Consider the following 26,814-nt stretch of genomic DNA (forward strand, 5'->3'; position numbering starts at 1 on the left):
ACAATATTGGAGCTGTAGGTTTAAGTGCAATGTCAAACTACTTTCATTCTGTTGCCAAGAAAACTATATGGACATGACCATGAAGTTAGATGTAAAGTTAAACTAGGTTCTTAGTCCATCCTCAGTGCATTGAACGGTTAGGTCTACCACTTTTGGTGCAACCTACCTCACAGAGATGTCGTAGGGAAAAAGTTGGAGAAGGAAGTGCTACACATTACTACCTTGAGTTCCTAAAGGGAAGGCAGGATATAAATTGAATAAATAAAGTATAAAATAGTCTCCAGGTTTGGAGTTTGACTCAAATGAGTCTTTACCTCCAGCATATTATTTTAATCACTTGGATTTCAGTGGTTCCTTAATGCTCTTTCTGAGGTAAAAATGGTTTAAAATTTAAACTCAGTGCACAATTTATTTCTAATGTCATTGTCAAACTTCATGTTTTATATTTAAGATGAAATATCAAAGTAAATTGCAAAAACACTGTAGTTGCAAACCAGTGGGCTTTATGCAAAATCGGTGTAGTTTGAATACTACTACATGGTGTGTAGATACTATTTTAAGGTATTAGGTTTATTTGTCAAGATAATCAGTACCACTTAAACTTTTGTTTACATAAGAAGTTAAGTGCCATCAAATTTGTGTTGGCTCTTAGTGAGTATATAGGTGAATTTTCTCCCTGACGCTTTCCTTATACTTTAGGTCCGGGCTCTTCAAACTTGGCCCTTTTATGACTTGCAGACTTCAACTCCCAGAATTCTAGGAGTTGAAGTCCACAAGTCATAAAAGGGCCAAGTTTGAAGAGCCCTGCTTTAGGTCTTCCCGTGGTCCACCCATTGCTGCTATAATCAAGCCCATCCACTTTGCATGTAGGCTTTCTATTCTTTTTTTTTTCCCTTTTGCCTTTGCCAGCATTATGGACTTCTCAAGAGAGAGAGAACTTCTCATGCGACGAGTATGATAATCTAAGCCTGTTCACTTGTGCCTTGAATTGTTTTATTTCATAATTCATTTGTTTATTTCTGGGCTGTCCATGATAAATTCTGGCATCTTCTCCAACACTAGAGTTGAAAAGCATTAATAGTGTTTCTCAAATGAAGGCAACTAACCTTCCTTTCCTGCTTCTTCAAAGTTCAACTTCCACTTCAAACATCAACAGTTCATTTCATGCTGTTATCATACCCAAAATTGAAAATGTATTCATGTGTTTTGGATTAGTGTAATTTGATCTTTGGATCCAGAACCATGCTATTCTATTGCATTAAATTAGTCATATTCCACTGAATTTAGGTATCACCAACCTGTTCTCAAATTATCTACTACATTATAATAATATGAGTGTAATACTGGTTATTCCTATTAATGTATTTTTCATGTATTAACTACCCAACTCTTCATAATAATTAGGACCAGAATTGCTAGGCAGTTGTAAAGCATGATATAGCAAGTTCATGCTGCTTAGCAATGAAAATTCTGGCACTTACAATGCAAGATCATTAAGTATGATGTCATATGGTCACCAAATTATGTTGGTGCTGAATGAGTGGTACTTATTCCTAGCTGGCATTTATGATATTTCAGTTTTCTGGGGTCATGTGATCACCCTTTGCAAATTTCTGTCAGCTTTCTCAATGATTTTGCTTGTAGGAAGCCAGCAAAAAAGATGACAACTTTTGATCACATGATGCCAGAACTATGAGCGTGTAAATACAATCTGAGTATACGTACCATTCATTAAGCATCTTCTTAATTTGAATGGTCACTGACTGAGTGGATGTTAAGCGAGGACCATCTGGGCACAGAAAATACTGCAACAATTGTGGAATTTGCTGCTTCAGTATCTGTTTGCAACTCACTTCACACCAATAATGGCCTGATCCAGCTATTTTACTGCACATGTATTTGGTGAAATGGTATAGGGTTTCCTGCCTGAGCAGAGGGTTAGACGAGAAGACCTCTAAGGTCCCTTCCAACTCTGCTGTTCTGTTCTGTTCTATTCTAGGTATAGTTATTTGGGTATGTGGGGGAAAAAATAACTGACGTTAGGAAAATTATATGGAAATTTGAAATGCAATTAGTTTGTTGATGACACCTCTCTGAGAAGCTTGGGAAATTCCCATACCACTACATAGTATTACTGATGACCTATAATAAGTGAAGGTTATTAAGTGAATAAGTGGTTAATAAGTGAAGATATCATCTGTGCTATGTAGCTGTGCATCTCTTAGTCAAAAAATATGGCTTTCACTCATGCTAGAAGAGATTGGACTCCTTTAGAATGAAAGGCACATTTTTGGGAGATTTCTTCTGATCCTGACTTCGGTACTGGATATCTAAGTTAATTGCAACTCAGCACATTGACTTTTTAGCTGTATATTATTTATAAACAGGATATCATAGTTCATCCTGGATCAGCCTGCTCACTATTAGGTTCATCTGTGGGGATTTTTTTTGTCACTTCCTAAATCACATTTTTTTTTTGGACAAGAGAAAGAATCTTCTCTGCAGCTTTGTTTGGATATTGGAACTTTCTACTTAGGGATGTTTGCCTAGTTTGGCCTCCCACTTCAGTATTAAAACAGTCCTGTTTAATTCTTCATTTTTTTTAAAGCCAACTTTGTTGATTTTCTCCCACAATTATTTGCAATCTTCACCTGTCTCATATTTCCTAACTTTTTATTTTATTCTTTCTTTAAGGTTTTGTAAATATATTGCTATTCTAATTCATATTACTGTTTTTGGTTTTTTTTTACTTCATCTTAGCTTTCTAAGTTGTCCTGGGCTACATGATGAAAAGTATGATATAAAGAGTTTAAAGGCAAAATTATACTGTGCATTGCTTCTGTTAGGCATCCAGCATAAGCTGTTTGCCTATGCAGTGAACAAGATAATTCTGGTACTAATATTTCCTTTTTCTATCTTTGAGTTTCACCCTTTTATTCTGATTGAGCCATATTCGACAGCCTACAAAATGTGGTGTATAATTTGAAATATACAATGGTGCTGAAAAAAAGTTATGCCTCTCTGTTCTTCAGAGACTATGCATATACTGTAATGAAAAAAAAATGAAGTGATAAAGGAAACTTGTTGCTCATAAGCAGTGCACCCCAACACAAAGTAAAGATGATAAGTCATCAGGTTCTGGGTGCCAAAAAAATCCAAAGCCGTTCAACTCCATCCAGATCCCTGCAGCCTCCAGGCATGTGGACAGCATGGCAAGAACCCACCCAACCAGGGGCTAGAGATATATAGCTGGATAACTTCAACATACTAAGGATACTTTAACCAGTATTATCAGATGACCTCACTCAGCAGTTTCATGTAGATCACTGTAAGTGCCTGGGGCTTGACCTCTCCACACCCACCAAAGCCAACTGGCCACAGAGAAAGGACAACCACAGTAAAATCTCACTCCAAGTCCCCAAAGTCAGTCCAGAAGGATACCATGGTCAGTGGTCACTGAGAGATCCAGGAATGTGAGGATGGGTACACCATCTCCATCCCAAGAGTTCCACTGTGGCCATTCTGACTCAATGCTAAACCCTAGCCTGAACCAGCCTGAAAAGAGTCCAGATAACCTACTTCACCCAGGGTCTTCTGAAGCTACATGCTAACCATCACTTAACCTTCTGCAGAAATGGAAGGTTGGAGATGGGACAAAAGTCGTTTAATGTAGCTGAGTCCTAGGGTGGACTTTTGAGAAGTTGTTAGTTTCCTTAGATGTGATGTACAGCATAAGTTGAAAGTAAAAATATGTTACTATCATTGCACTGGAAAATACGTTTTCTGTGCTAATTATAGGATGATTTGAGAAACATTTCACTTTCTGAAAACATTGTCTAAATTATTTATAGCATCTCTAAGTCATTTTCCTGAAGCAGACTGTAATGGAATTATTTTTCTATGACTAAGGGAAAGGTTAATATTTAGAAAGTACATAGCTGATGATATTCCAAAAGCTTTTACTGAGCATATTCTGTAAGAGAAAAAAAAAATCATTACATTTAATTTTGCATTGCATTTTCGTACTGTTCTTCCTTTACAAAAATTATAGTGGGAATTTTCTTGACATTTTCCCATCAACAGTAAAGAGGTCATGTTTTGTCTTCAAGTTCTTTATTCAAAGATGAAGCATACTATATTTGAACTAATTTGTTTTCCCCTAGAAACGTTGGCCTTCTATGTTTATAATTTTTATTTATATCTTGAAGATGTATTAAGCTATTCTGATGATGTTAGATCCAGGTAATATCAAACAAAACTTTTCCTTCTATCATGCCACTAATTACCAAGGGCACCCATTGCAAGTCAAGATTTTGTTAAAAAGCAAAGCAATTTTTATGACTTAAACTCTGACCCTTATTTGTCAAAGCATGCCAGTACAAAAAGGGATAGAGTTCACAGCACAACACATGTTTTATGATTTGTCTTTCTTTGACTCATCGCTACCCCCACACATATACACAGCATTTGTATATGCAAATACATGCAACTACAGTCACCCAGTCACATAACTGCATACAGATATACATTCCCTTGGCTTGGGAGCAGTAGAATGTCTAACGTTTCTCTAAATGTTGTCTGAAAACTGGAAATTATGATATTTTCTGATAATCTCTCCAATCCAGTCCCCAGCTGTAATCCTTTTAAAGTGTCCATTTTTAATGACAATTTCAACAAACATGCTACTGAAGATAAATTTAAAAAAAATATAAAGCTTTTGGGAAGCTATTCCGATAAGCATTCAAAAGTTCTATTTTTTTGTTTATTGGTTAAAAACACAGGCTCTTTCCTATCTTATTAATGACTGCCTGTCTCCAAAAGAAACTTTGGAATGGTGTTACATTTGCTTTGCATATCTCTTTAAGTTAAGGAAAAGTGACTCAGTGTAGATCTCTATAAAGCCAGGAAGCAGCCACTTACTTCATCTCTTCTGCCCTTTGACTGAAAAATGAAGCTGTGGTTACTCACCTTAAGTCATATTCCAGGTCAGATACCACTGAAGAACCAAGATAAACTAACTTAAAGAACAGTGATAGAGCTTTTGCTTTTGAGAGTGGCATAGTAGTCTCTTAAAGGGCTAATAAAAGTATTGTAGGCAATTGTGTTATAGCACCACACAAATCTTCCTCTAAACGATTTCGTTCATCTCCATACAAAGATGGAATTTATTCTTGCCTCAGGTGAGCAAAAGGTTAGAAATTTTGAAATTTAGGTGCCTTAAGTGTGTCATTTCTTGTTTTTGAAATGTTGGAATGAAGTAAGATACCAGTGCATATCAGCAGTAAATAATTTTACACAAGATTATGGCTGCATTTGCATATGTTGTTATAATTAATTTAATCATGGTTTATTTAGCTCAGTTTGGGGGTGGGGTTTCATGATACACTGTTCCATATACTAATATACTCTAAATTCTATACATAGAATTCTATACATAGAAATAAAATATAAACTCTAGAACCCAAATTTTGGGTGTGGCATGTTTTCTATATAAGATTAGAGCCTAACAATTAAATTCATCACTTTTATTTTAAAAGTTAGTTCTCTACATTGAGGCATATCCCACATTTTCATTTTATAATTGTTATTAAATACTTTTTAAAAGGATAACAACTAATACAAGCTAATATAAAGTTAGAGAAATAAAAGAAAAAAATGAAGAGAAAGCTAAAATTGCAAAGAAAAAGTAAAAGAAATAGAAAAGAATGAAAAAAAATATACAAGGAGGTAACTTCTGATCTTTACAGCAGTTATAAGTGCAATTTTAAGTTTACCTCTTAGTCTATGGTAACAACATAACTCCTCTTTCTATAATCTTATCTTACCTAATCATCAAAACCATAGATCATTCATTTTTTCCTGTTTCATGGGAAATGAAATTAGTGCAGGTTCGAGTCCCACCAGGCTCAGGGTTGACTCATCCTTCCATCCTTCGAGGTAGGTAAAATGAGGACCCAGATTATTGGGGGCAATTAAGCTGACTTTGTAATAATGCCGCTGGGGGGGGGAGCGAAAGCCCTAATAAGCAGGCATATACATAGAATGAAGGCTATTGCTAAGCACATTGATTTGTGCTTTAAATTGTAAGCCGCCCTGAGTCTTCGGAGAAGGGCGGGATATAAATGGGATTTAAAAAAAGGGGGGGGGGGGTTTCAGTCAGCATACATAAACCACTTCCATAGGATTATCAGAAAATCATGAGACTAGTGATGCCAATCATTTTGCACATACTGATGAAACTAGTATATTAGACTTGTTTAAAGATGGCAATTGTTACAAGTGTTAACAGTGTTACGTGTGTTACCAGATAACATGTAATTTATTTCTTCCATGCTCTTCCAGTAAACATGAGATAAATGAGGTATTTAGGTTTTGTGTATTTCAGAAATTTTTCAGAACTGCTTCACAAGAACCTTAGGCTTCTTTTCTAGGTTTCTGTAGAGTTTGAAAATGAGGTTTTAAGGAGTCTTCTCATTAGTTAATGTGATTTTTAAATCTATGGCATTTTTAATTTCGTGAATAGATGACAGATCTTGCATTTGTGCCTGGTTCAAAATGGATTTTTTTCGGACTCATGTTTTGAAGCAGGAACAGCTCTAATGACTATTCTCAGGGTAGTACTTAACCAAATGTATTTTTGGTTTGTTGAACATCTCTTACGGAATAATTAACCTACCCTAGGGATGATGCCTACATTATGTTTACGTGTTTATCATGTACCCAGCTCACAGTAGCAGTCTCTGTGTACACATATTAAAAATATGAAATAAATACATTATTATTTTAACCAAGTGACTGAAGTAATAAAATGGTGTACAATACATGCTTGTCAGTAATTTGATTAGAAATTGTTCATTTCCCCTTATTTATTACATGGAGGGAATGGAATGGAATAATATCCTATCACTATTGTTACAGAAAGATTCATAAGTTATAAAGTTGTTCTTTCACATGCTTTCCGAACATAAAATATATCAACATTGAAATGTTGAATGTTATTTGTATGGAATTTGTTACAGGGAATGGAATGTGGAACTTCAAGGGCTTAAGGTTGTGGGGTTTTTTTGGTTTAATTTTGTAGCATGCATTATCAAGCAGATAATTGCTATTCAATCTCTTGCTCATATTAATGAGCAGAAACTTCTGAAACAGGCACTCAGGAAAGTGTGAGATGGAATAAGGCAATTTTGTATTCAGCAGATTGAGTTATTCTGTTGCTCCAATGGTTCCAATTTCATTTTCATTTCTTGGTGATATGCTAGATCCATCAACTCCTGACTCCTGTGACAGCTAGACACTAGTAATCTCTTTCTTATTGTAATATTTTCTTAGAATGTCATGGTTCATGCTGGATATTTCCTAATTTTCTCATGAGTATCCTCTGCAGGATATATTGGCTATTTGGCAGCGCTAGATTACACTGTACCTGGCCTTGATGTGTAAAAAACTGCATGGTTAACCCAACTTGGAATTGTTGTATCAACTGGTCTAAACAGAGATATAATGAACATACATACATGTATACATCCTGATACTGGCACGGTGCTTTTTATAATTTGGCATTAAGTTGTGATACTTTTTTTTTCTCAGCAGAACTTTTTTTTTAATATCAGGAACATTTCAGAAGTATCAAGAATATGGCAACATGTTAGCACTGCCTGTGTCAGCAACTGCCCATAAATGTAACATTGGTCTTTAATTTTTTTTCTTAGTTTGATTTTTAAAATTATACAGTGATGTCTGGTTTTTTATTCAAAGATGTTTTCTAAATTACAAGTTAGGAGATCCAAGAAGCTATAGTTAGCAAATGTTGAGTAAGTCTGACAACTGTATACAGAAAATGGATACTTTTTTTCCCCAAAAAGCCCATCAAAGCTATGATAACGCTGACGGCCACTTCTAAATGATAAAAGTGATTTCACAATTATTTCAAGGACAGAGAGATTATATTTCTAAGTTTAAAACTAATCTCAGAAATAAAATATGTTGGATTCAAACACCTACAATCCTGGAAGATTATACTGGCTAAGAATAGTAGAAATTGTAATCAAATACATCTGAAACACTTCATTTTATAATAATAATAATAATAATAATAATAATAATAATAATAATAATAATAATAATAATAATAATAATAATAATAATAATAATAATAATAATAATAAAGTTGGAAGGGACCTTGGAGGTCATCTAGTCCAACCCCCTGCTCAGGCAGGAAACCTTATACCATTTCAGGCAAATGGCTGTCCAGTCTCTTCTTAAAAACCTCCAGTGTTGGAGCATTCACCACCTCTGGAGGCATGTTGTTCCACTGGTTAATTGTTCTAACTGTCAGGAAGTTTCTCCTTAGTTCTAGGTTGCTTCTCTCCTTGACTAGTTTCCATCCGTTGCTTCTTGTCCTGCTTTCAGGTGCTTTGGAGAATAGCTTGACTCCCTCTTCTTTGTGGTAGCCCCTGAGATATTGGAACACTGCTATCATGTCACCCCTCACCCTTCTCTTCATTAAACTACACATACCCAATTCCAGCAACCGTTCCCTATATGTTTTAGCCTCCAGTCCCCTAATCATCTTTGTTGCTCTTCTCTGTACCCTTTCTAGAGTCTCGACATCTTTTTTACATCGTAGTGACCAACACTGGATGCAGTATTCCAGGTGTGGGCTTACCAAAGCATTGTAAAGTGGTATTAGTACTTCACTTGATCTTGATTCTATCCCTCTGTTAATGTAGCCTAGCACTGTGTTGGCTTTTTTGGCAGCTGCAGCACACTGCTGGCTCATATTGAAGTGATTGTCTACTAAGATTCCGAGATCCCTCTCACAGTTACTACTATTGAGCAAGGTACCACCTATACTATACCTATGCATTTAATTTTTCCTGCCTAAGTGTAGAACCTTACTTTTTTCACCATTGAATTTCATTTTGTTAGATAGTGCCCAGTGTTCGAGTCTGTCCAGATCCTTCTGTATCTTAAGCCTATCTTCTGGAGTATTGGCTATTCCTGCCAGCTTGGTGTCGTCTGCAAATTTGATGAGTTCCCCATCTATCCCCTCATCCAAATCATTAATGAAGATATTGAAGAGCACTGGGCCCAGAACAGAGCCCTGGGGCACCCCACTACACACTTCCTTCCATGTAGATGCGCTTCCATTGAGGACCACATGCTGAGTACGGCCTGTCAGCCAGCTACGAATCCATCTGGTGGTGATGCTATCTAACCCACATTTTTCTATCTTATCAAGTAGTAGGTTGTGATCTACTTTATCGAATGCCTTACTGAAGTCCAAGTAAATTATATCTACAGCATTCCTCTGGTCCACTAGTTTTGTCACTTGGTCAAAGAATGTAATAAGATTTGTCTGGCATGATCTGTTTTTGACAAACCCATGTTGACTTGTAGTGATGACTTTGTTTGCATCAAGGTGTTCGCTGATTTGTTGTTTGATTATCTTTTGCAGAATCTTCCCAGGTATTGAGGTCAGGCTGATAGGTCTGTAGTTTCCTGGATCTATTTTTTTCCCTTTTTTGAAGATGGGAACTACATCAGCTCTCTTCCAGTCCTCTGGTAGTTCCCCAGTGCTCCAGGATCTTTGAAAAATATAGTTCAGTGGTTCTGAGATCACGTCTGCCAGTTCCTTAAGAACCTTGGGGTGTAATCCATCTGGTCCAGGTGATTTGAACTCGTCTAGGCTGGACAGGTGCTCACTTACCATTTTCTTGCCTATCTTAACTTGCGTTTCTATTCTGTTTTTTATGGCACTGGTTTGGGTAGGTTGGACTGTTTTTTCCCTTTGTGTAAAGACAGATGCAAAAAACGAATTAAATAGTTCTGCTTTCTCCCTATTGCTTGTCACCTTCTTGCCACTTTCCCCCACTAATGGACCAATCATTTCCTTAACTTTTTTCTTGTTTTTTATATGTTGAAAGAAGCATTTTTTGTTATTTTTGACTTTGGTCGCAAGCCTTAGTTCATTTAGAGCCTTAGCTTTCCTCACTTCATCTTTGCAGGCACGGGCTATTTGCTGATATTCTGCCTTAGTTATGTGCCCCTCTTTCCACTTCTTATACTTATCCTCTTTATCCTTCAGTTTATCAGAGAGTTCTTTATGCAGCCATGCTGGTTTCTTTTGAGAGCTGTTATTTTTCTTCTTTGTTGGTATTGTACTAGACTGGGCCTTTATTATCTCACTTTTCAAAATTTCCCAAGCTTCTTGAGTTGTTTTCCCCTTTAGGATTCTCATCCATGGAATTCTTCCCATGGTCTCTCTAAGTTTATTGAAATTAGCTCTTTTAAAATCCAAGACTCTAGTTTGGCTGTGTTCTATTGCTTGTGCCTCCAGAATGTTGAATTCCAATATTGCATGATCACTTCCCCCCAAGGTTCCTGTGGCTTCAACACCTTCTATCATTTCATCTCTGTTTGTGAGAATTAAATCCAATATGGCTAATCCCCTAGTTCCGTTCTCTACTTTTTGGGAGAGAAAGTTGTCTGCTAGGTTTGTCAGGAATCTGTTTGATCTTCCACTTGGTGCAGAGTTTGTCTCCCAGTTGATGTCAGGGTAATTAAAGTCCCCCATTACTATTGTGATGTGCTTCTTACATACCTTAGTTAGCTGACTAGCAAAAAGTCATCTATTTCCTCTGCTTGGTTGGGTGGCCTATAGTATACACCTATGGCAATGTCATTTTTCCCCCTTTTATATTGACCCAAATGCTTTCAAGTTTACAGTTTTCGTCATTGTTGTGCTCTATTTCTGTAGAGATAAAGTTATTTCTTATATATAGAGCAACTCCTCCTCCTCTTTTGTTTAGTCTGTTTCTTTTAAATAGTTTAAATCCCTCTAGCTGTGTGTTCCATTTGTAGGTTTTGTCCCACCATGTTTCCGTAATGGCAACAATATCATATCTGCCCTCATTTACCTGAATTTCTAGTTCACCCTGCTTACTGTTCATACTCTGTGCATTGGTGTATAGACATTTGAGTCCTTTATGACTGACCCTGTGTTTACTTGCCGCATAACTTGTGTGGTGCCTGGCTTCCCCTATTTTCTTAGATTGCCGGGGACAGTGATGTTCTGTATCAATTAACTCACTATCCCCATTATTTAGTTTAAATGTTCCTCCAAAAAAGCTGTGATTTTATTGCTAAGTAACTCAGTCCCTTTCTTGGATGGATGCAGACCATCTCTTTTATACATTTTTTCATTGGACCAGCTACAGACATCATGACTAATATAACCAAAGCCTTCTCCTTTACACCACTCCTTTAGCCACATATTAAATTCTGCTATACGCTGGCCTTTTCCATTTTGCTCCTTATACACTGGTAAAACCTCTGAAAAAGTAAGCCTACAGCCTATTCTGCTAAGTTCCTGCCCCAAGCTCTGGAAATCATTCTGCACAGAGAGTACATCTTTTTGGGACAGATCATTAGTGCCAAGATGTACAATAGCCTCCACATCACAGTCCTTGCTGGCATTCTTCATTATTTTGGAAATACTCTTCTTGTCCCTACTGGCAGTAGCACCTGGAAGACACCTGACCTCTTTCAAAACCTCTGTGTCCTTTCCTAAATTTACATCCCTTATAATTGAATCACCAACCAGAAGGTGGCTTCGCTTTTTGGATGCCTTTCTGTTCTTGCATGACTGGTGTGTAATACCAGATTCACACTTCTCCCTGTCGAAAACAAGTTTTTCATCTTGGACCACGATCCCCTGCTTATTTGAGTTATTATCACAGATACCTTTACCTGTCTCCTTAATGTTCCTATTGTTGTGACTCAGGGCCAGCCTGTGGGTCCGACAGCCGGCTCCGATGTATCGGAGGACTCAGATGTGGGGGAGGAGGGAAACGAACCGGCTGATGATGATGATTTGGAGGCTTTGCAGAGCCCTCAGCCGGGGACCTCTTCTCAGCTGTGTGAGCCTGAGAGTGCGGAGGATGATGACCCACAGCTGGCCCTGTTCAAGGACGCCCGACGCAGGAGGCAGACGAGCAGGGACAAACAAAGAAAGACTATGGGACTCCTCGGGAGGAGGCACAGGGAGACCACGCCCTGAGCTCTCTATAAAAGAAGTGTTTGGGGAGGGGCTGGTTGCTGAAAGCAACCTTTTCCGCTTGAGAAGACAAGCTCTTGTGTTTTTGTTAACTGCGTAATTAAATCTTGGCAGAAGCCTTTTAGCCTTGGACGCTTTCCAGACTCTTCTTTTGATTAGGGGTGCGAGAAGAGGGCTGGTTCAGAACACCTATTAAGGTCAGAAAGGGCACTGTATCTGTTGTGCAGGGACACAGCGAAAGCTTTGTGTTTATGGTTCACAGATCTCACCCTGCCAGAACCCACGGTTGTCCACACTGCCCTTCTCCTGCAGGATCTTTGTGGTAGAGGGGGCTGATAGCACGAAGGCTCAATAGGGTAGAAGGGCTGAACTGGACACCTAATTTCTGCCTGAAGAGCACAGATTACAGACCCTAGATAAATAATCTGTCCTTGTAGACTAGTGATTTGTTTACAGATAGGACAGTTTCCAAGTTTGAAAAGGGTACTGGGAAAGACAGCTGCAAAACAGGTGTTGCACTGAACTAAGCCAGACATGCTGAGTTACAACGAATCTCAGATGCACTTGCCCTGAATGTACCGCTGCTGTTTTTGATATTTATGTTTTTGGTGCAGCCCTTGCAAAACTTACAGCATGGAGCACTTCCCAGCAGCTCTGAAAGTTGAAATTCTGCTGAAAAGCAATGGAGAAGTTGCTTTTAGGGAAGTTGCTTGCTTGTTCCCCCCCCCCCTGAGATTATCTAGAATAAAAATTGAAAGCTAGTTTTATTTGTTTTAAAGTATCTTGAGTACATTAGAATTCTCCCCCCCCAAAAAAAAAAATTAAGGAAATACAATGGTGATTTCCACATTAATGTTATTTGTTGGTTATAAAAGGAGGCAGTTTGGGCGGGAGAGGGAAAGAAGAAAAGACTCCAGAGAAGGAGGCAGAAGAGAAAATACTTTTCTCACAGAGAAAGAGATGGGGGGGGGCGGGAGGATATTGGAGGAACGTGTATTTGAGAATGGGAAGAATTTGGAAGATGTGTGTGTGTGAATGGGGAGGATATTAGAGGAATGTGTGTGTGAACGGGGAGGATATTGGAGGAACCTGTGCGTGAGAATGGGAAGAATTTGGAAGATGTGTGTGTGAATGGGGAGGATATTGGAGGAATGTGTGTGTGAATGGGGAGGATATTGGAGGAACGTGTGCGTGAGAATGGGAAGAATTTGGAAGATGTGTGTGTGTGTGAATGGGGAGGATATTGGAGGAACATTTGTGTGAGAATCCCAAGCACCGGTGAGCCGCGCTTTACAGGATGAAGCAAGTGGAGCTATGCGGGCAAGCCCATCAGCATCAGGAAGGCTCCGAAGGAAGTAGCCGGGGGGGGGGGAAGCAAGAGGCTTTCCAGCAGGTGCCACCAAGCCTGCAAACGTGGCACTGTCCCTCTGCTTTCCAACCCTGAAATTCCAGAGTAAAGTTGGGCAGCCTTTGAGCGGCGCTGACAAGTTGCAAATCTGCTGTAGTCTCAGCTGCTGCCCCCTTCGTGGCTGGGTGAGGCTGGAGAGCTTGGCCTTTAATTGGGGATGGCGGTGGGTGGGAGCCCCAGGGGAGTACCGCTTTGCAGGACGAAGCGGACAGAGGTACTACTTGCAAGTCCCACACCAGCTGTGGCGAGGAGCTGCAACTGCGTCTGTGCCCAGGGGGCGAGGAAAAGGAACCGGAGGGGCGCAGAGGCTGGGCTGCCTTCTGACCCTCTGGATTCAGGTTTTTCCTTTGATTGGGGGTGTATGCCCTGACCCTCACCGAAATGCAAGTCCCTCTCTAAGCAGGGATTGGGAGACTGAAGGCCTCTGTCTTTGTGGCCATGCAGTTCTAAAATCAAAGGGGTTGCTGCTGGGGAGGAGAATCAAAATAGGGCAAAACAAGCATAGTCCACCATGGTTTATTGTTTGGAAAGTTTTCCTCGGGTTTTCCTATCCCTTCCTGGGCTATTAAAATCACACTGGCAAGGTCTGTACTGAAACGTGGCTGCAAAACTGGATTTTAGCTTAGTCCCTTGTGCAATCCCAGGCCACATTCTGGAGGTAAGAGGATGTAGTAAGAGGAGAGAGCTGCAAAATTGATTCGTTATTTGTTCTTTAGCAGCAATAACTACGTTCTTTGACGACTTTGCTAGCAACCTGCAGGCTCTGAACTTTCCTTTCCCCCTTGGGGAAAGAATTCAGAAGTGCTAGATTTATTTTTTCTGTTAATTAGAGTATACCTTATTGGTTTTTTAAGGAGCTTATGAGAAAAAGATGTGTCTGAAAATTAAAGGATGTATGGATTGAGTTGTGAGACAGGGAAGGGGAGTACATGGACTTATGCACTTCCAGTTGCTGACAGGTGTGCCACTAATATTCTGATTGGACACCTGCATGGTCTCAAGGCCGAAAGATTATCTTCATTCTTCATAGAATTTAGCTAATGTGGATTAACTAAATTTTTCTGGGTTCTGATTTTAGGGTGAGTATCCTGAGCTACGGAGGCCTTTGATCTTCTTCTTAAATACATAATAATAAAATAATGAGAACTAAAGGTTCAAAAGGAAGGCAGATTAGAAAGAACGAGACCTTTTGGGGTCTTCAGTTCCCTTCCTGGTTAGAGTTCCTTAATAAAGTTTGCTCTTCCTTCCTAACGTGAGTAAAGGTGGTTTTCCCAGAAAATATGTGAAGAGCTGTAATTAGTGATTTAACGATGTTTTCTTTTTGGCTGTGTTTTAATTTATATATAATGTATGTTTAATCAAGGAGGGCTTGGACAGGTAGAAGCGGCCAATATGGAGGCTGTACCTCTCCTTCCAGATCTCTTGTCTCCCCTGCAGATCTCTGGAGAGGATGGCAGGGGAACAGTGTGAGGGAAGGCTGCCCCAACAAGCCAGCATCCTTACCACGCACGATTGGAAATGGGAAATGAGAGAGAGAGAGAGAGAGAGAGAGAGAGAGAGAGAGAGAGAGAGAATGTGCGTGCATGTGCTTGGCTGCCAGCAGTTTGGGGAGGTGAGTTTGTGGGGCACCGAGTTGTCCCCACATCGAGTTACCCGACGTGACTTGTTCCGTTCCGAGCCAGCTGTCTTGAGTCAGCTGTGTCCAGTGAGTGGCATTGAGCAGGCCACGCCCACCTGCTAGGCGACTGGTGGTACTCGAATATTGCCATATCCTGAAAGTGGTACAATCTCTGAAAAGGTTGAAAAGCCCTGTTTTAAGAGTCTTTTAAAAAGCTAATAGGGAATGCATTCCAAAAAATGAGTTTAGCAGCAGAGAAGCCCAATTCCAAATCCCTGCTTTGTAACTTGTACTTTACTGTAGGCTAGTCTCCTCAGATCATTTCAGTAAAGGTGAAGATTCATCATAAAGAAAGAAGCACGTTCTTTCAAATATAATGGTGGAAGCCAAAAATTTTCAAGCTTGACAACTTTCAGATAGGTAGACTGCAATTCTGAGAATTCTGGCTTGGCAGTTCGGGGAATTGAAGTCCAGACATCTGAAAGTTTCCAAACCACTGGTCTCTCCAGAGCAAGCACAAAGACAGGCCCCAATAGAATCTATAAAAGTGGTCCAGGCTAAAATTATCCTCACATATCTTTTGACGGACATCTTCCTCAAAGGGATTCATATGGACTATCACATGAGTTGATAAAATATGTTACTGGATTTGCCTCAGTTGGAGAACAACACTGAGATTTGAGTTCAGAAGCAGCCTCAACGACATCTATCCTGATAAAATGGATTTCCATTCAAAATAAGTCAATTTATGATGTCTCTGAAATTAAAAACTTTTCATGATAAATGATTAGCTAGGACCGAAGTTTGGATTCACAGATCACAAACAATTATGGCTGTTTTTACTCATGCATTTTAAAGAAGCTGTATAAATGGCTTAACATCAAACGGTGGTATAACTGTCTAACACAAACTATGTTTCACAAAATGTAATGGATTAACAAATTGCAGTAAACCAGTATTTAGGAGGACGTGTCACCACAGCTCCACTGAGCCCAGGCAGGACAGTTGAGAGATTTATTGTGAATAAGGGAACTGAGAACCAAACAAGCAATAGGAATAGAGATTTAAGCAGAGGAAAATCAAACCAAAAGTTGAGCAATACCACAGAATTACAACCCATCTAAGCCACATCTATAAGCTACTATTTCTGCTAAAACAGTACAATTTGAAAGCCTATTGGGACTTTAGTCTGACTGTAGTTCCTAGAGGAAGGAAACCAAAATGTTTCTTTTTTAATCCTTGTGTGATTTAACAAAGTTTCTAAAGAGCAGCAAACCATACTTTGTTGTAGAAATAATACACACAATTATATTGCAGAATCACCTTGGCTTTTATTGAATTTCCTCTTTACTTGTATCGGTAATTTCAACACCTGCCATTTGGTTGTCAAAATCTCTTACAACTTTTCAGAGACAGGATTCTAAGTGCACTACAACCATTATCATCCTCTACCGTCCCTTTTGTTATTTTGGGAGGCCCTAAAGACCTGGTTGTGTTATCAGATCTGACGTTCCCAAGCAACTGGAAATTTGCTCAGATGGCTCCATTATTGAGTTGTCCATTTGTATCTTCTGTTCATGTAGGGCTTTGTATAATTGTTTTTTATACTACTTATTTCTTAATGTAAAAAAAAAGAAAAAATGGATTTTTAAAAAAAAAGCTTAAAATCCACTTTTTTGTGACTATTTTTTATGAACCAGTCACAGAGGTAGGCAATATCACGATCTGGAACTTGGCCTCTCAACCATCTGGGGAACATCAGGAGACTGTCCGGTGATGTGCTTACATCATAGGAAAGACAGGTGTTCGTGTATGAAGGAGGCTTTAGAATTTTTGGTGGGAATAGAAATAGGAAGCAAATTATTTATATACTTGCCCTTTTTATCCTTTAATTTTGTGCTGAAATTGTGGCATTAACATTTGGAAGTAAAACCTGGCACAGTTTGAATATAAATTTAGGTGTGAAAATTTTAAAAAAATTGTTAGTTCAACAGTATGAAATGAACTACAATGACTACAGTTCGACATAGTAACTTGCATTTCTCAATTCTGTTAAAATTAATTGTCGTTTGACTCTGGCTGACAGAGCAAACTGAGATTAGACTAAAATGAAAATAAATTCTATTCAACTCTTTCATGAAGCCACAATGGTGACAAAGGGAAGAACTCACTGCAGAAGTTAAGTATCTCAGAGTTTTCAGAGTTACATAGATTTATACCTAACCAGCTCCTTTTTTTGATACATTTCAAGATACAGGAATGGTTCAAGGACAACATATTGTCCATATGTAATAAAGCAATAATAATTACTGAGACAAGTTGGTTTGAATTAATTTTGTAATGTATACAGTATATTACAATCCTAGTTCTTTTTGTTTATGCTTTGATTCAGTTTTAATACCTGACAACTTCTGGGATTAGTCTCTGTGGTCTTCCTGTTACTGTTTTTAGAAGTGGTTTGTCATTGCCCACTTCCTTTAGCAAAGAGAGGAACAGACCCATGGTTACCCAGGATTTATCCTGAGGCAGAACTAGATTTCACAGTTTGCTGGTTTTTAGCTGGTGCCAAAACCACAACAGTAAACTAGCTCTCAGTTGTAGGTTAGAGTTCATTGTTTGGTTTGTTAAGAACTACTCCTGCAACATGTTAAATATAATGAATACTGTAAATATAAATCCATTGATATTTGTTTGAGTAAGTGAAACTGTGTTAGCATGTATCTTTTATGTTAGCCACATATCTTTGCAGACTCTTAAAATACTTGTTACTTAGGTAATATGAGTTCTGGCTGTGCCAGCAACCCTGCAATGGTGTGATAATGATCAGGCAGCCCATTGGCAATCCATTCACACTTGCAACCGGTTGCCAAGCACCTCACAATTTCATGATTGCCATTTTCAACTTTCCCTGTGCCTTCCCCAGAAAGTCAGTGGGGAAGCCGCTGAGGAAGGTGGCTTCCTCTCCTGCTTTCCCTCCCTCAGCCATGCCGCAGCCTCATGCATTCTATCCTCCCTGGACTGCACAATATCCTCGTGCATCCTTACCAACCCACACCACGCATCTTTCACACCATCACACATCCATCTTACTCTGCACCAATGGTGTTCTCCTTCATCCCCTCTCTCCATGCCACACCCTTGCACACTCTCCCTAACATGAACTGCACCTCTTCCCTGGCCCATTTCACAGCTTCACACACCTGATATGTGCCATACTTACCCTTTCACACCTTCACCTCCCTGCACCATACCATTGTGCATTTCCCTCCTCTGTGTTCCATCTCTCATGCACTCCCTCACACCCTCCCTGATCCACACAGTGCCTCTTGCACACCCTCATGTACCCTCCTTAACCTGAACCTAGACCCCTCCCTCAGGTACCATCCCTGACCTGCGCTGCACCTCTTGCACACATCCTGACCCTCACTGCACCCTTTCCAACTTGTGTGGCATCTCTTACACACCCTCTCACATTCTCCCCAATCCTCCCTTGCACTCTTATGCCTCTTCCCTGACTCACACTGCATGTTTCATGCATTCTGCCTCATAGCCCGTCCCTCCCTTACCTAGCAATATCCACTTGCTTACCTATGGGCCTGAGACATACAACTTTGTACCAGCTTCCCCACTGACTTTGGTTGTGTGAAGGTGCCAGAAAGTTGCCTCACCTAACAGCTGCGGGATTCAGTTAACAATGGCAACTAGGATTGTAGGGACTTAGTCTGGAAAGTCTGGTCCCAATTTCCATTGTAAGTCGAAGACTATCTGTATACACAAGTTAGTATATGCAGTATTAAGCTAACTGAACTGTATTGATTGCTGTGGAACAACAAGCTATAAGCCAGTCCTCATTTAACAAACGTAATAAGAACTGGAATTTCTGTCACTAAGCAATTTGGTTATGAAGCAGTGCAGTGGAGGTTCTGGCATTTCTGGTTGCCATCATTAAGCGAATCCCATGTCGTTGTTTAGTGAGAACATCACATGGTCACCATTTGTGACGACCTGCTGCCTTCCCATTGACTTTTTTGGTAGGAAAAGAAGGTTGCAAATGGCAATCACATGATGACAGGATGTTGCAGTGTCATAGTTGTGAGCCAGCATACAACTGCCCAGATCACATTTACATGACCACGGATATGCTGCCACCAATGTAAGTATGAGGACCAGTCATAAGTAGCAGTCATTCAGTGCCATCATGAGTTCATTCACTGATTGGGTGGTTTTGTACATTGATCTGGCTTAGTATGTAATAATATAGTGGGTTAAAAATTTCATTCTTCCTTTTGTTATGTGTTGACATTTGTATGCTGCTGCTTCTGGGTTATTCTGGGCTCATAGGATATACTTGCTAAAATCTGGGACTAATCAGAAATGAAAGCCGATTCTTCCAGTGATATTTTTATAATTGTTCATGTCTACATGATACCTGTTTCAGTCCTAAAGGTGAACTTGTTATTGGTTGTTTCAGAGAATGACTTCTTAGTATCTGGTTGCAGAATATTTTACCAGGGACATTAACCTACCATTTTTGTTCCAGTCATTAATAATAATTCTTATTTATTAAACTTGTATGCAGCTCGACTTAAAATAAGTAAAAGATGGTAAGTGTGTAGACCTTTTCATAGGCATTTGAAATTTGTAAAGTTTAAATTTAATCCATTTTACTGTTGCATTATTTGAATAATGTTGCAAAACTGGATGTTGTTTGCTTGTTTAGTATTTTAATACATTTAAGATCAAGGGTTTTTGTGTGTTATATGTCTTATATAAGCAAATGAAACCAATATTTAAAATAGGAAACATGAGAAGTAAACATACTTTTTTTTATATTGTTCAGGAGAAGAAAGTAATGGACCTTTGATTGAAACTATATCAAATACAGAATCAGAATTTCCTGGCAATTCTGAGGTAAGCTTTAACTGTGGATATAAATGGTTTTATAAAATGAGATTGGATATTATTGATGGAAATTACTTGAGATAACTATAAATATTGCCAAACCTTACCCTTCCAAACCATATTTGTATGTTTTTTTTAATAACTATTTATTTTAAAAATACTATTTAAACATATATTTATGATAATAAGATTGTCAATTCTTGTTGGTTGTGGCCCTGCAGAATTTTATATTTGTTGACTTTCAAGCAAAATGTAATTAGCAGTTTGCAATCTAGCGGTAGCCACACTGATAAGCAGCCATTCATAATCTTCTGCTTTTCAAAAAAAGATTTCAGTTCTTTCAATTCCAAGCCAATACCTCTGGAGGAGACCATATTGAGCAGAACTGTTTAGAAATATATTTTATTATTATTATTACTCCCCACAGTTTGTCAGAATGAAATTGTACATGCATATCTGATTGAAAATAATATCAAGTTAATTGTCAGTATCAGTACTAAGTGTCCATAGTTCAATAAAGAATCTAAATTTTATCCCAGAATGAGTTTTAAAGTACTAAGTTGTACTTTAAAAACATCATTTATGAGAGTAGATGACCTGTAATTCTGTTCAGCTGTTTCATTGCTAACCATTTGCAATATTGTATTTATTTTCTACATTTGATTGCTAATGATTTTTTCTTTCCAATTTGGGAATGTGTGTGTCTCATGTTCATTTTCCCATTCTTTCCATTAATTTGAGTTAATTTATTTTCCTTTTAAGTTTAAGTCAATCATATAAGTGTGCACTAAACACAACATTTTTAACTAGTTAATTAATACACATTCCATCAATTCTCATATATTTATGTTACTTTTAGGGCATCCTTAGATTAGTTCCATGGGGAATTTAAAAACAGCACTAACACCTTGGCCAAACTATGCCAACTTTCACTTACCTGAGTGGAAAATGACAGTGGGTGCATTTTCATTACTTCTCTCCATCAGATACATTAAAAACAGACTGGCAACCTCACCTCCCATTAAGTATAATAGGAAATATTTTTTTTCTTTTTTCTGCTTCAGGCTGTTTTGGAATGGGATCATTTAGCCTGGACTGGGTATCTCTTTTAAGGGGAATGGAGAAACCAGTTCTTGTGTGTTCAATTCCTGTTCATACCTGTATATGAACTTCCCATTTCAGACAATTCCAAATAATAATAATAATAATAATAATAATAATAATAATAATAATAATAATGATGATGATGATGATGATGATGATGATGTTGGAAGGGACTTGTAAGAGCTAGTGAGATAATAATAGTAATAGCCTTCTCCCCATCCAAATATCATTAGAAACAGCTTCAACTCTTCTCCCGCCACAGGAAGCAACCTCTTTATCTTTCACCAACTTTTAAAAATAGGACTGCTTTTTAAATCAACCTAAATCTATTTGAATTTCCAACTATAGTAATGTAACTATGTATTTCCTAACTTGCTTTAAATAGAGTCTGAAAAGAAAATTGACTTGATCTTGAAGACAAAGAGAAAAATAGTAGCTAATATTATCTTCTGCAAACAGCATAGTTCTGTCGTGCGCCTTGATCTGATTCTCTTTACAAGTTAAATTTCATATTTTGATGCAGAATTTACATATGGAAGTGGGGATAACTTTTAAAGAGGCCTGACTTTCTCTAACATTAACCGCTATATTAGCCAGATAATCTCTTTCCCGTAGTATACATTCATCAACATGCCCTGAGATTAAAATTTACTGTTTCATTTTGGAACCACTTAATAGAAATTTCTTTGATTTGCACATTTGGTTATGCATGCTCTCTACATTCAGGGCTATGGGAAATGATATGAATAGAAGGATTTATCAACTAGAATATAATGTAAAACAAATCAAAATATTAAAAAATTACATTTATATAAATGTGGATAAAAATGGAAGGGGAAAAAACTTTAAACACCTTAGATTCTACATGTATTTTTATATAAATAATTAACCTAACTCATCTTGTATATCTCATTTGTACCCTTAATTCACAACTTTTCAGACTTGGAAGTCACAGTGCGATTTGGTAAAGTTTTGAACTATCAAAGACAAATACTTTTGTTAATATTTTAACTATTGATTTTTTGAACGTCTCACCAGACTTCATACTTACTGTCTTGAAATTTCCTAAGAGAACATAGATACCAGGCAAGATTTGAATTAATTTTTAAATATTCTACATACTAAGAACAACAGGAAAAAAACTATGCTGCAGTTTCAATCAGATTAATCTACAGAAGTTAGCAAAGGGAAACAAAATCAGTGCTCATAGTAAGATGTGGGAAAAAGGAGTGAAATAAAAATAGACATGGGAGGCAAGGAAAGGATCAAGATAGAAAAAAAAGAAAGGATTCAAATCAGTGAAGATTGTAGCACAGGGGTCTAGCACAGGGGTCAGCAACCTGAAACAGTGAAAGAGTCACTCAGAACCAGTTCCCTCACAAAAGGAAAAACTGGGAGCCGCAAAAAATGTGTGCGCATGTGCGTACATGCGCGCATGTGCAGAACAGGGTTTGACTGGAGTGGAGCCAAGGCGAGATATGCACCTACCCTGCATATTTGAATTGATTGGTTGAACTTCTTTAGTCCTACTTTTTTTTTTTTTGGACTGCACATGGCAGAGGACTGGGAGCCGCAGGGGACGGCTGAAAGAGCCGCATGCGGCTCCGGAGCCACGGGTTGCAGACCTGTGGAAATTGGTGTTTGCCGAAAGAGAAGATGGCAAAAATAGGGAGCGGGCTTGACATGCTTTAATTTGGGATAGACAGTGGAGGAGGGATTGGAAGCAGATGAGGAAATGTAAATGGCTTTATTTTAAGGTGGATAAGTGAAGCGTCAGGGTAAGGCAGTGGGAATTGGACAGCAAGATTGGATAGCTTTTGGCTATAAAGGCCGGGATACACATTTATAATAGAGTTAAAAGATCAGAAATTTCTAGCTCTTTAATTCTAGTTTATGGACAGCAGGTTATATTGCCTGCAAGATAAATTATGGAAATATCATTAGAAGAATGCATTTTATTCATAATACTTACGACAATCTAAATGATGTTGCTCAAATTGGTTCTGATAGATTACTAAATATGTATACTTTGCTTTTTACAACAAATTCTCTGCTTTTATTTTAAGGAAATTTGTGAAAGTACAGAAATGTTCATTTATTTAAGGGTTTTTCAAACTAATCACGAACTAATAACATAGGTCTAGTTTAATTTTTTGCTAAAGAACACTAAAAGAAAATGCATGTTTAATAAAAATTTTAGCCATTCCCTAATACATATTCATGAAGTTAATATATAGGCGATTGTTTCGGTTCTCCTATTTATATTTAAAACTAATACCTCAAGCATTTGTTTCCTTTTTTTTCTTAATGTGTCAACATCACATGTCAATGTAATTCACTTTGTTATGTTTAAGTGCTATAGCAGCACTGGCACTAAATTATGTAAATAACTTCATTGTATTAAATTCAACATCTTGAAACCTGCATTAGGTTTCTGTTTTATAGGGTAATATGGATTGTGTTTCAAAGGCTGCTAGACCTGAACATTGAATATCTAAATGAAACAAATTTGTGTAAGAATATTTCAAGAGCTCAAAAATGCCATGTCAATGCTTTTTATCGAATCCAAAATATATTATTGACTCATTCTTTATATAGCAAGCTTTTAAAATTATAATCCTAAATGTTTGACAGAGTAGAGAAAATCCATGTCAAACATAAGTTATTACTAGATTCCTATCTAGTCTAAATACTTAAAAGATGACAAATGGCTTAAGTGATCCATAGTTGTTTTAAGAATTAGCTGGGAATTGTTCATCACAGCTTTGAACCATAAACAATAAACAATAAAAAAAATGCCACAGAGTTTTATGGTTGCTGCATTTTTATAAGCATCCTGCCGCTTTTGCATCACACTAACAGCATTATATTTTTCCATGATGCCACTGGCAGGGCCTAAGTACCACTGAGACCACAATGCTCATCTCTGACCTTCAAGGGGTAAGCAGCTACAGGGGGAGTGGTTATATATTCCTGCATGGATGGTATTGCGTTCTCCCGTTTGCCAAAATGCAGCGAAAGAAAAGAGAAAGAGAGGGGAAAAAAAGATTTTTCCAGTTTTCCTAGGATCTTTCAGAGAATGAAATTTATGTTTCAAAAGTCAGGTGTTTTTTGAACACCTGATTTCTCCAGTGTGGCTGGAGAAGATTTGATTTGCAATTACAAAAATTCCCAGTTATATGAGAAGACATAGTTCCCGACGTGAATGAAAGGTTAGAGGTTAAGTAAACCAGTTTTGTAGGGTTCTACATTTCTGAAATAATAGTTTCATAAGGGGTGATTGCTTAAATGCTACTGATTGCCTCGCCAAAACTTATAATCCTCTAATATTTTCCACTGGAAGATTTTTTTAAAAAAAAAATAAAAATCACTAAATGTATACTTGTATACAAAAAATAAACATCTTTGAAAAGTCTACCTAAATCCTGAAAACTGGAAAGGTTTTTATTTTTCTTTTCTTTTTTTCTTTTTACTGTTTGGTTTTGCTTTGGAATGAGTTTACATTAAGGGTCTGGGGTCTTTTTTAACAGATCTTTGGCTTGTTTATTAACACCACATTTATTTCTACAGCAGTGAAAAATTGCATGCACTCTCTTAAGTAAACTACTTTGTACATCACTTCCCTGTAAGTTTCAGTGAAGGATCAAGTTTATATTTTGGGACAGGGGGATTCTGAGTGGAATAGTTTTAAAGCTGAAGTCCAAGCAAGTGTAATATGGCTTACTCTTAGAAAGTAAACAATTTATAATGAGTAAAAGCAGGATAAAACTGTGTTTTCATTATCTCAGTGCATTCAGAAATAGACCTAAAATGTACGTTTTTTTCCTTTACAAGTAATTTAAATGTAATTAATTCTGATATAATACTCCTCACATTGGGTAATGTCTTAGTAATATATGTTTTCTATTACTAATATGCTTTTCTTTTGCCACGGGTCTTTTGGTGCATTGATATAACTCATAGTTTTGATGTGGGAGCAGAGTTTTTCTATTACTACCTTAAAATACTGTATGGTGAAAACTATAATAATATTGAAAGAAAATGAAAGTAAATCCTAAAAAGTGATTTAATCCACATTTGTGTTCTCTTTATGAATCTATATTTGAAAGGCTGGTGAAAACCTTTTATTAATAAAAAAACCATGTTGATTTTTTTAAGGTTTGTATAACTTTTATGTAGCAAAATAATTATGCAGTGCTTTTTTTGAAAGTATAATAGGAACATTTATATTCTTCTGGTCTATATTGTAATATCTTGAAAAATATTGAGAGACAAAATGCCCCATTATGTGTGTGTGTGTGTGTGTGTGTGTGTGTGTGTGTGAGATATAAAGGGATATTAATGTGTGATGTGTTTTGACAATTTTTCTTTAATATAAGATCCTAATTTAGGAAGACATATTTTATTATGATAGTGGGAAGTCTCTTGTATTGCAGAAATAATATAATGGCATTTTATCTTATAGGAGAGGCACAAAGGACACTACAATATTAAAATGTTCATTTCTGAGTTTTCACTGGACATTGACCATCCTCCACCTTTTGCTTAAGAATGACTTACTTAAAGAGAGAAGCTAAAATCCTCAAGATGCTCCCTGTCACCCTCTGCAATTGTATTAAATGCTGGATTTTCATAATTCTGATCATAACTATATACTAATTTCATAGCAATGCAATAATGTGCATGTTTGCTCAGAATAAAATTCCTTGGGGTACAGTAGAACCTATTTTTTAGATAAGAATATATGAGACTACAGCTGAAAAAAAATTGATGAACCTACCACCCTTCTAGCAATATACTCACAACATACACGTGGAGAAACAAATATTATTTGCTCTTTTTCCTGCTATTTTATTTCCTTTGAAAAACATATAAATGAATCATATCTCCTCACATCAGAGATTTGGCAGCATGTGGCTCCTTCATTCTCTCTACCTTCATTTCTCTAGACTTCTACATTCAAACCCTGCCACACTTTTCAGAGTTTTCTCATTCCAGGGTGTAAAAAAAACAGCTATTGAAGTTATTGAGAGATAAATGGAGCTTTATCCAAGATCAGATTCCCCCTCCTAAATCAGATTTTTTTTCTCTATTGCATCAGAAGTTAAAGCCACTTTACACTAAATATTGATAAATGTAGCAAGGTAATACAGTACTATAGCTTATTTCAGATTTATGGATAAAAGAAAGGTCAAGTATTTAATAATATCACATTTTGATGAAAACTAAGGTCAGGAATAAAATAAGGCTTATAGCTGTCCCTAACCCTGTAATACAAAGGATACAATATGTGACTTGTCTTGCATTATTGCATAACTCTAAAAACATGGAAACTACCTCTGAAGAATATAACTTCTCCAAGTTGGTAACAAGAATATTATTGTATTGCTCTAAATGAATATTGTTCTTTGTTGTATAGATTAATTACAAACTATTTAATCTGGATAGGATCAGAAAACGAGTCTTTTACATTTGTTAAGAATCCTACTTTTTATATAACGTCTTTCTTTAACTTTATATAAAGGTATAATAAGTAATTCAGGAAGTCTATAAGTACAGATGTGGGTCCTCAAAAGTCAATGTCCATTCTTCTGGCAGAACATCAAATATTCTTGTTGTAACACCACTAGTTGAATCCAAGCTGGTAACTTTTATCCATGAATAAATATGAAAGGGTTATGGAAACAATGACTACATCTCCTAAGGAGGCTGTGGATGGCT

General features: G+C 37.4%; 2 protein-coding genes across 5 annotated transcripts in view; one reads left to right on the forward strand and one right to left on the reverse strand.

Annotated features, from left to right (window-relative positions):
• LOC308668492 (uncharacterized protein) overlaps nt 1-26,814 on the reverse strand; it is a gene marked incomplete at its 3' end in the record, with an annotated part of 620,085 nt that overhangs the window by 109,475 nt on the left and 483,796 nt on the right. The window lies entirely within an intron of this gene.
• Nucleotides 1-26,814, forward strand: part of ANO5 (anoctamin 5) — a 72,983-nt gene that overhangs the window by 3,164 nt on the left and 43,005 nt on the right. For all 4 annotated transcript variants that reach the window (XM_081344446.1, XM_081344448.1, XM_081344449.1 and 1 more), the window contains exon 2: nt 19,928-19,998. In XM_081344446.1, the coding sequence (XP_081200572.1) occupies nt 19,928-19,998 (71 nt within the window). The remainder of the gene's footprint in view (nt 1-19,927; nt 19,999-26,814) is intronic.

The sequence above is a fragment of the Vipera berus genome, assembly GCF_964194415.1.
Source record: "Vipera berus genome assembly, chromosome: 1".
Lineage (NCBI taxonomy): Eukaryota > Metazoa > Chordata > Lepidosauria > Squamata > Viperidae > Vipera > Vipera berus.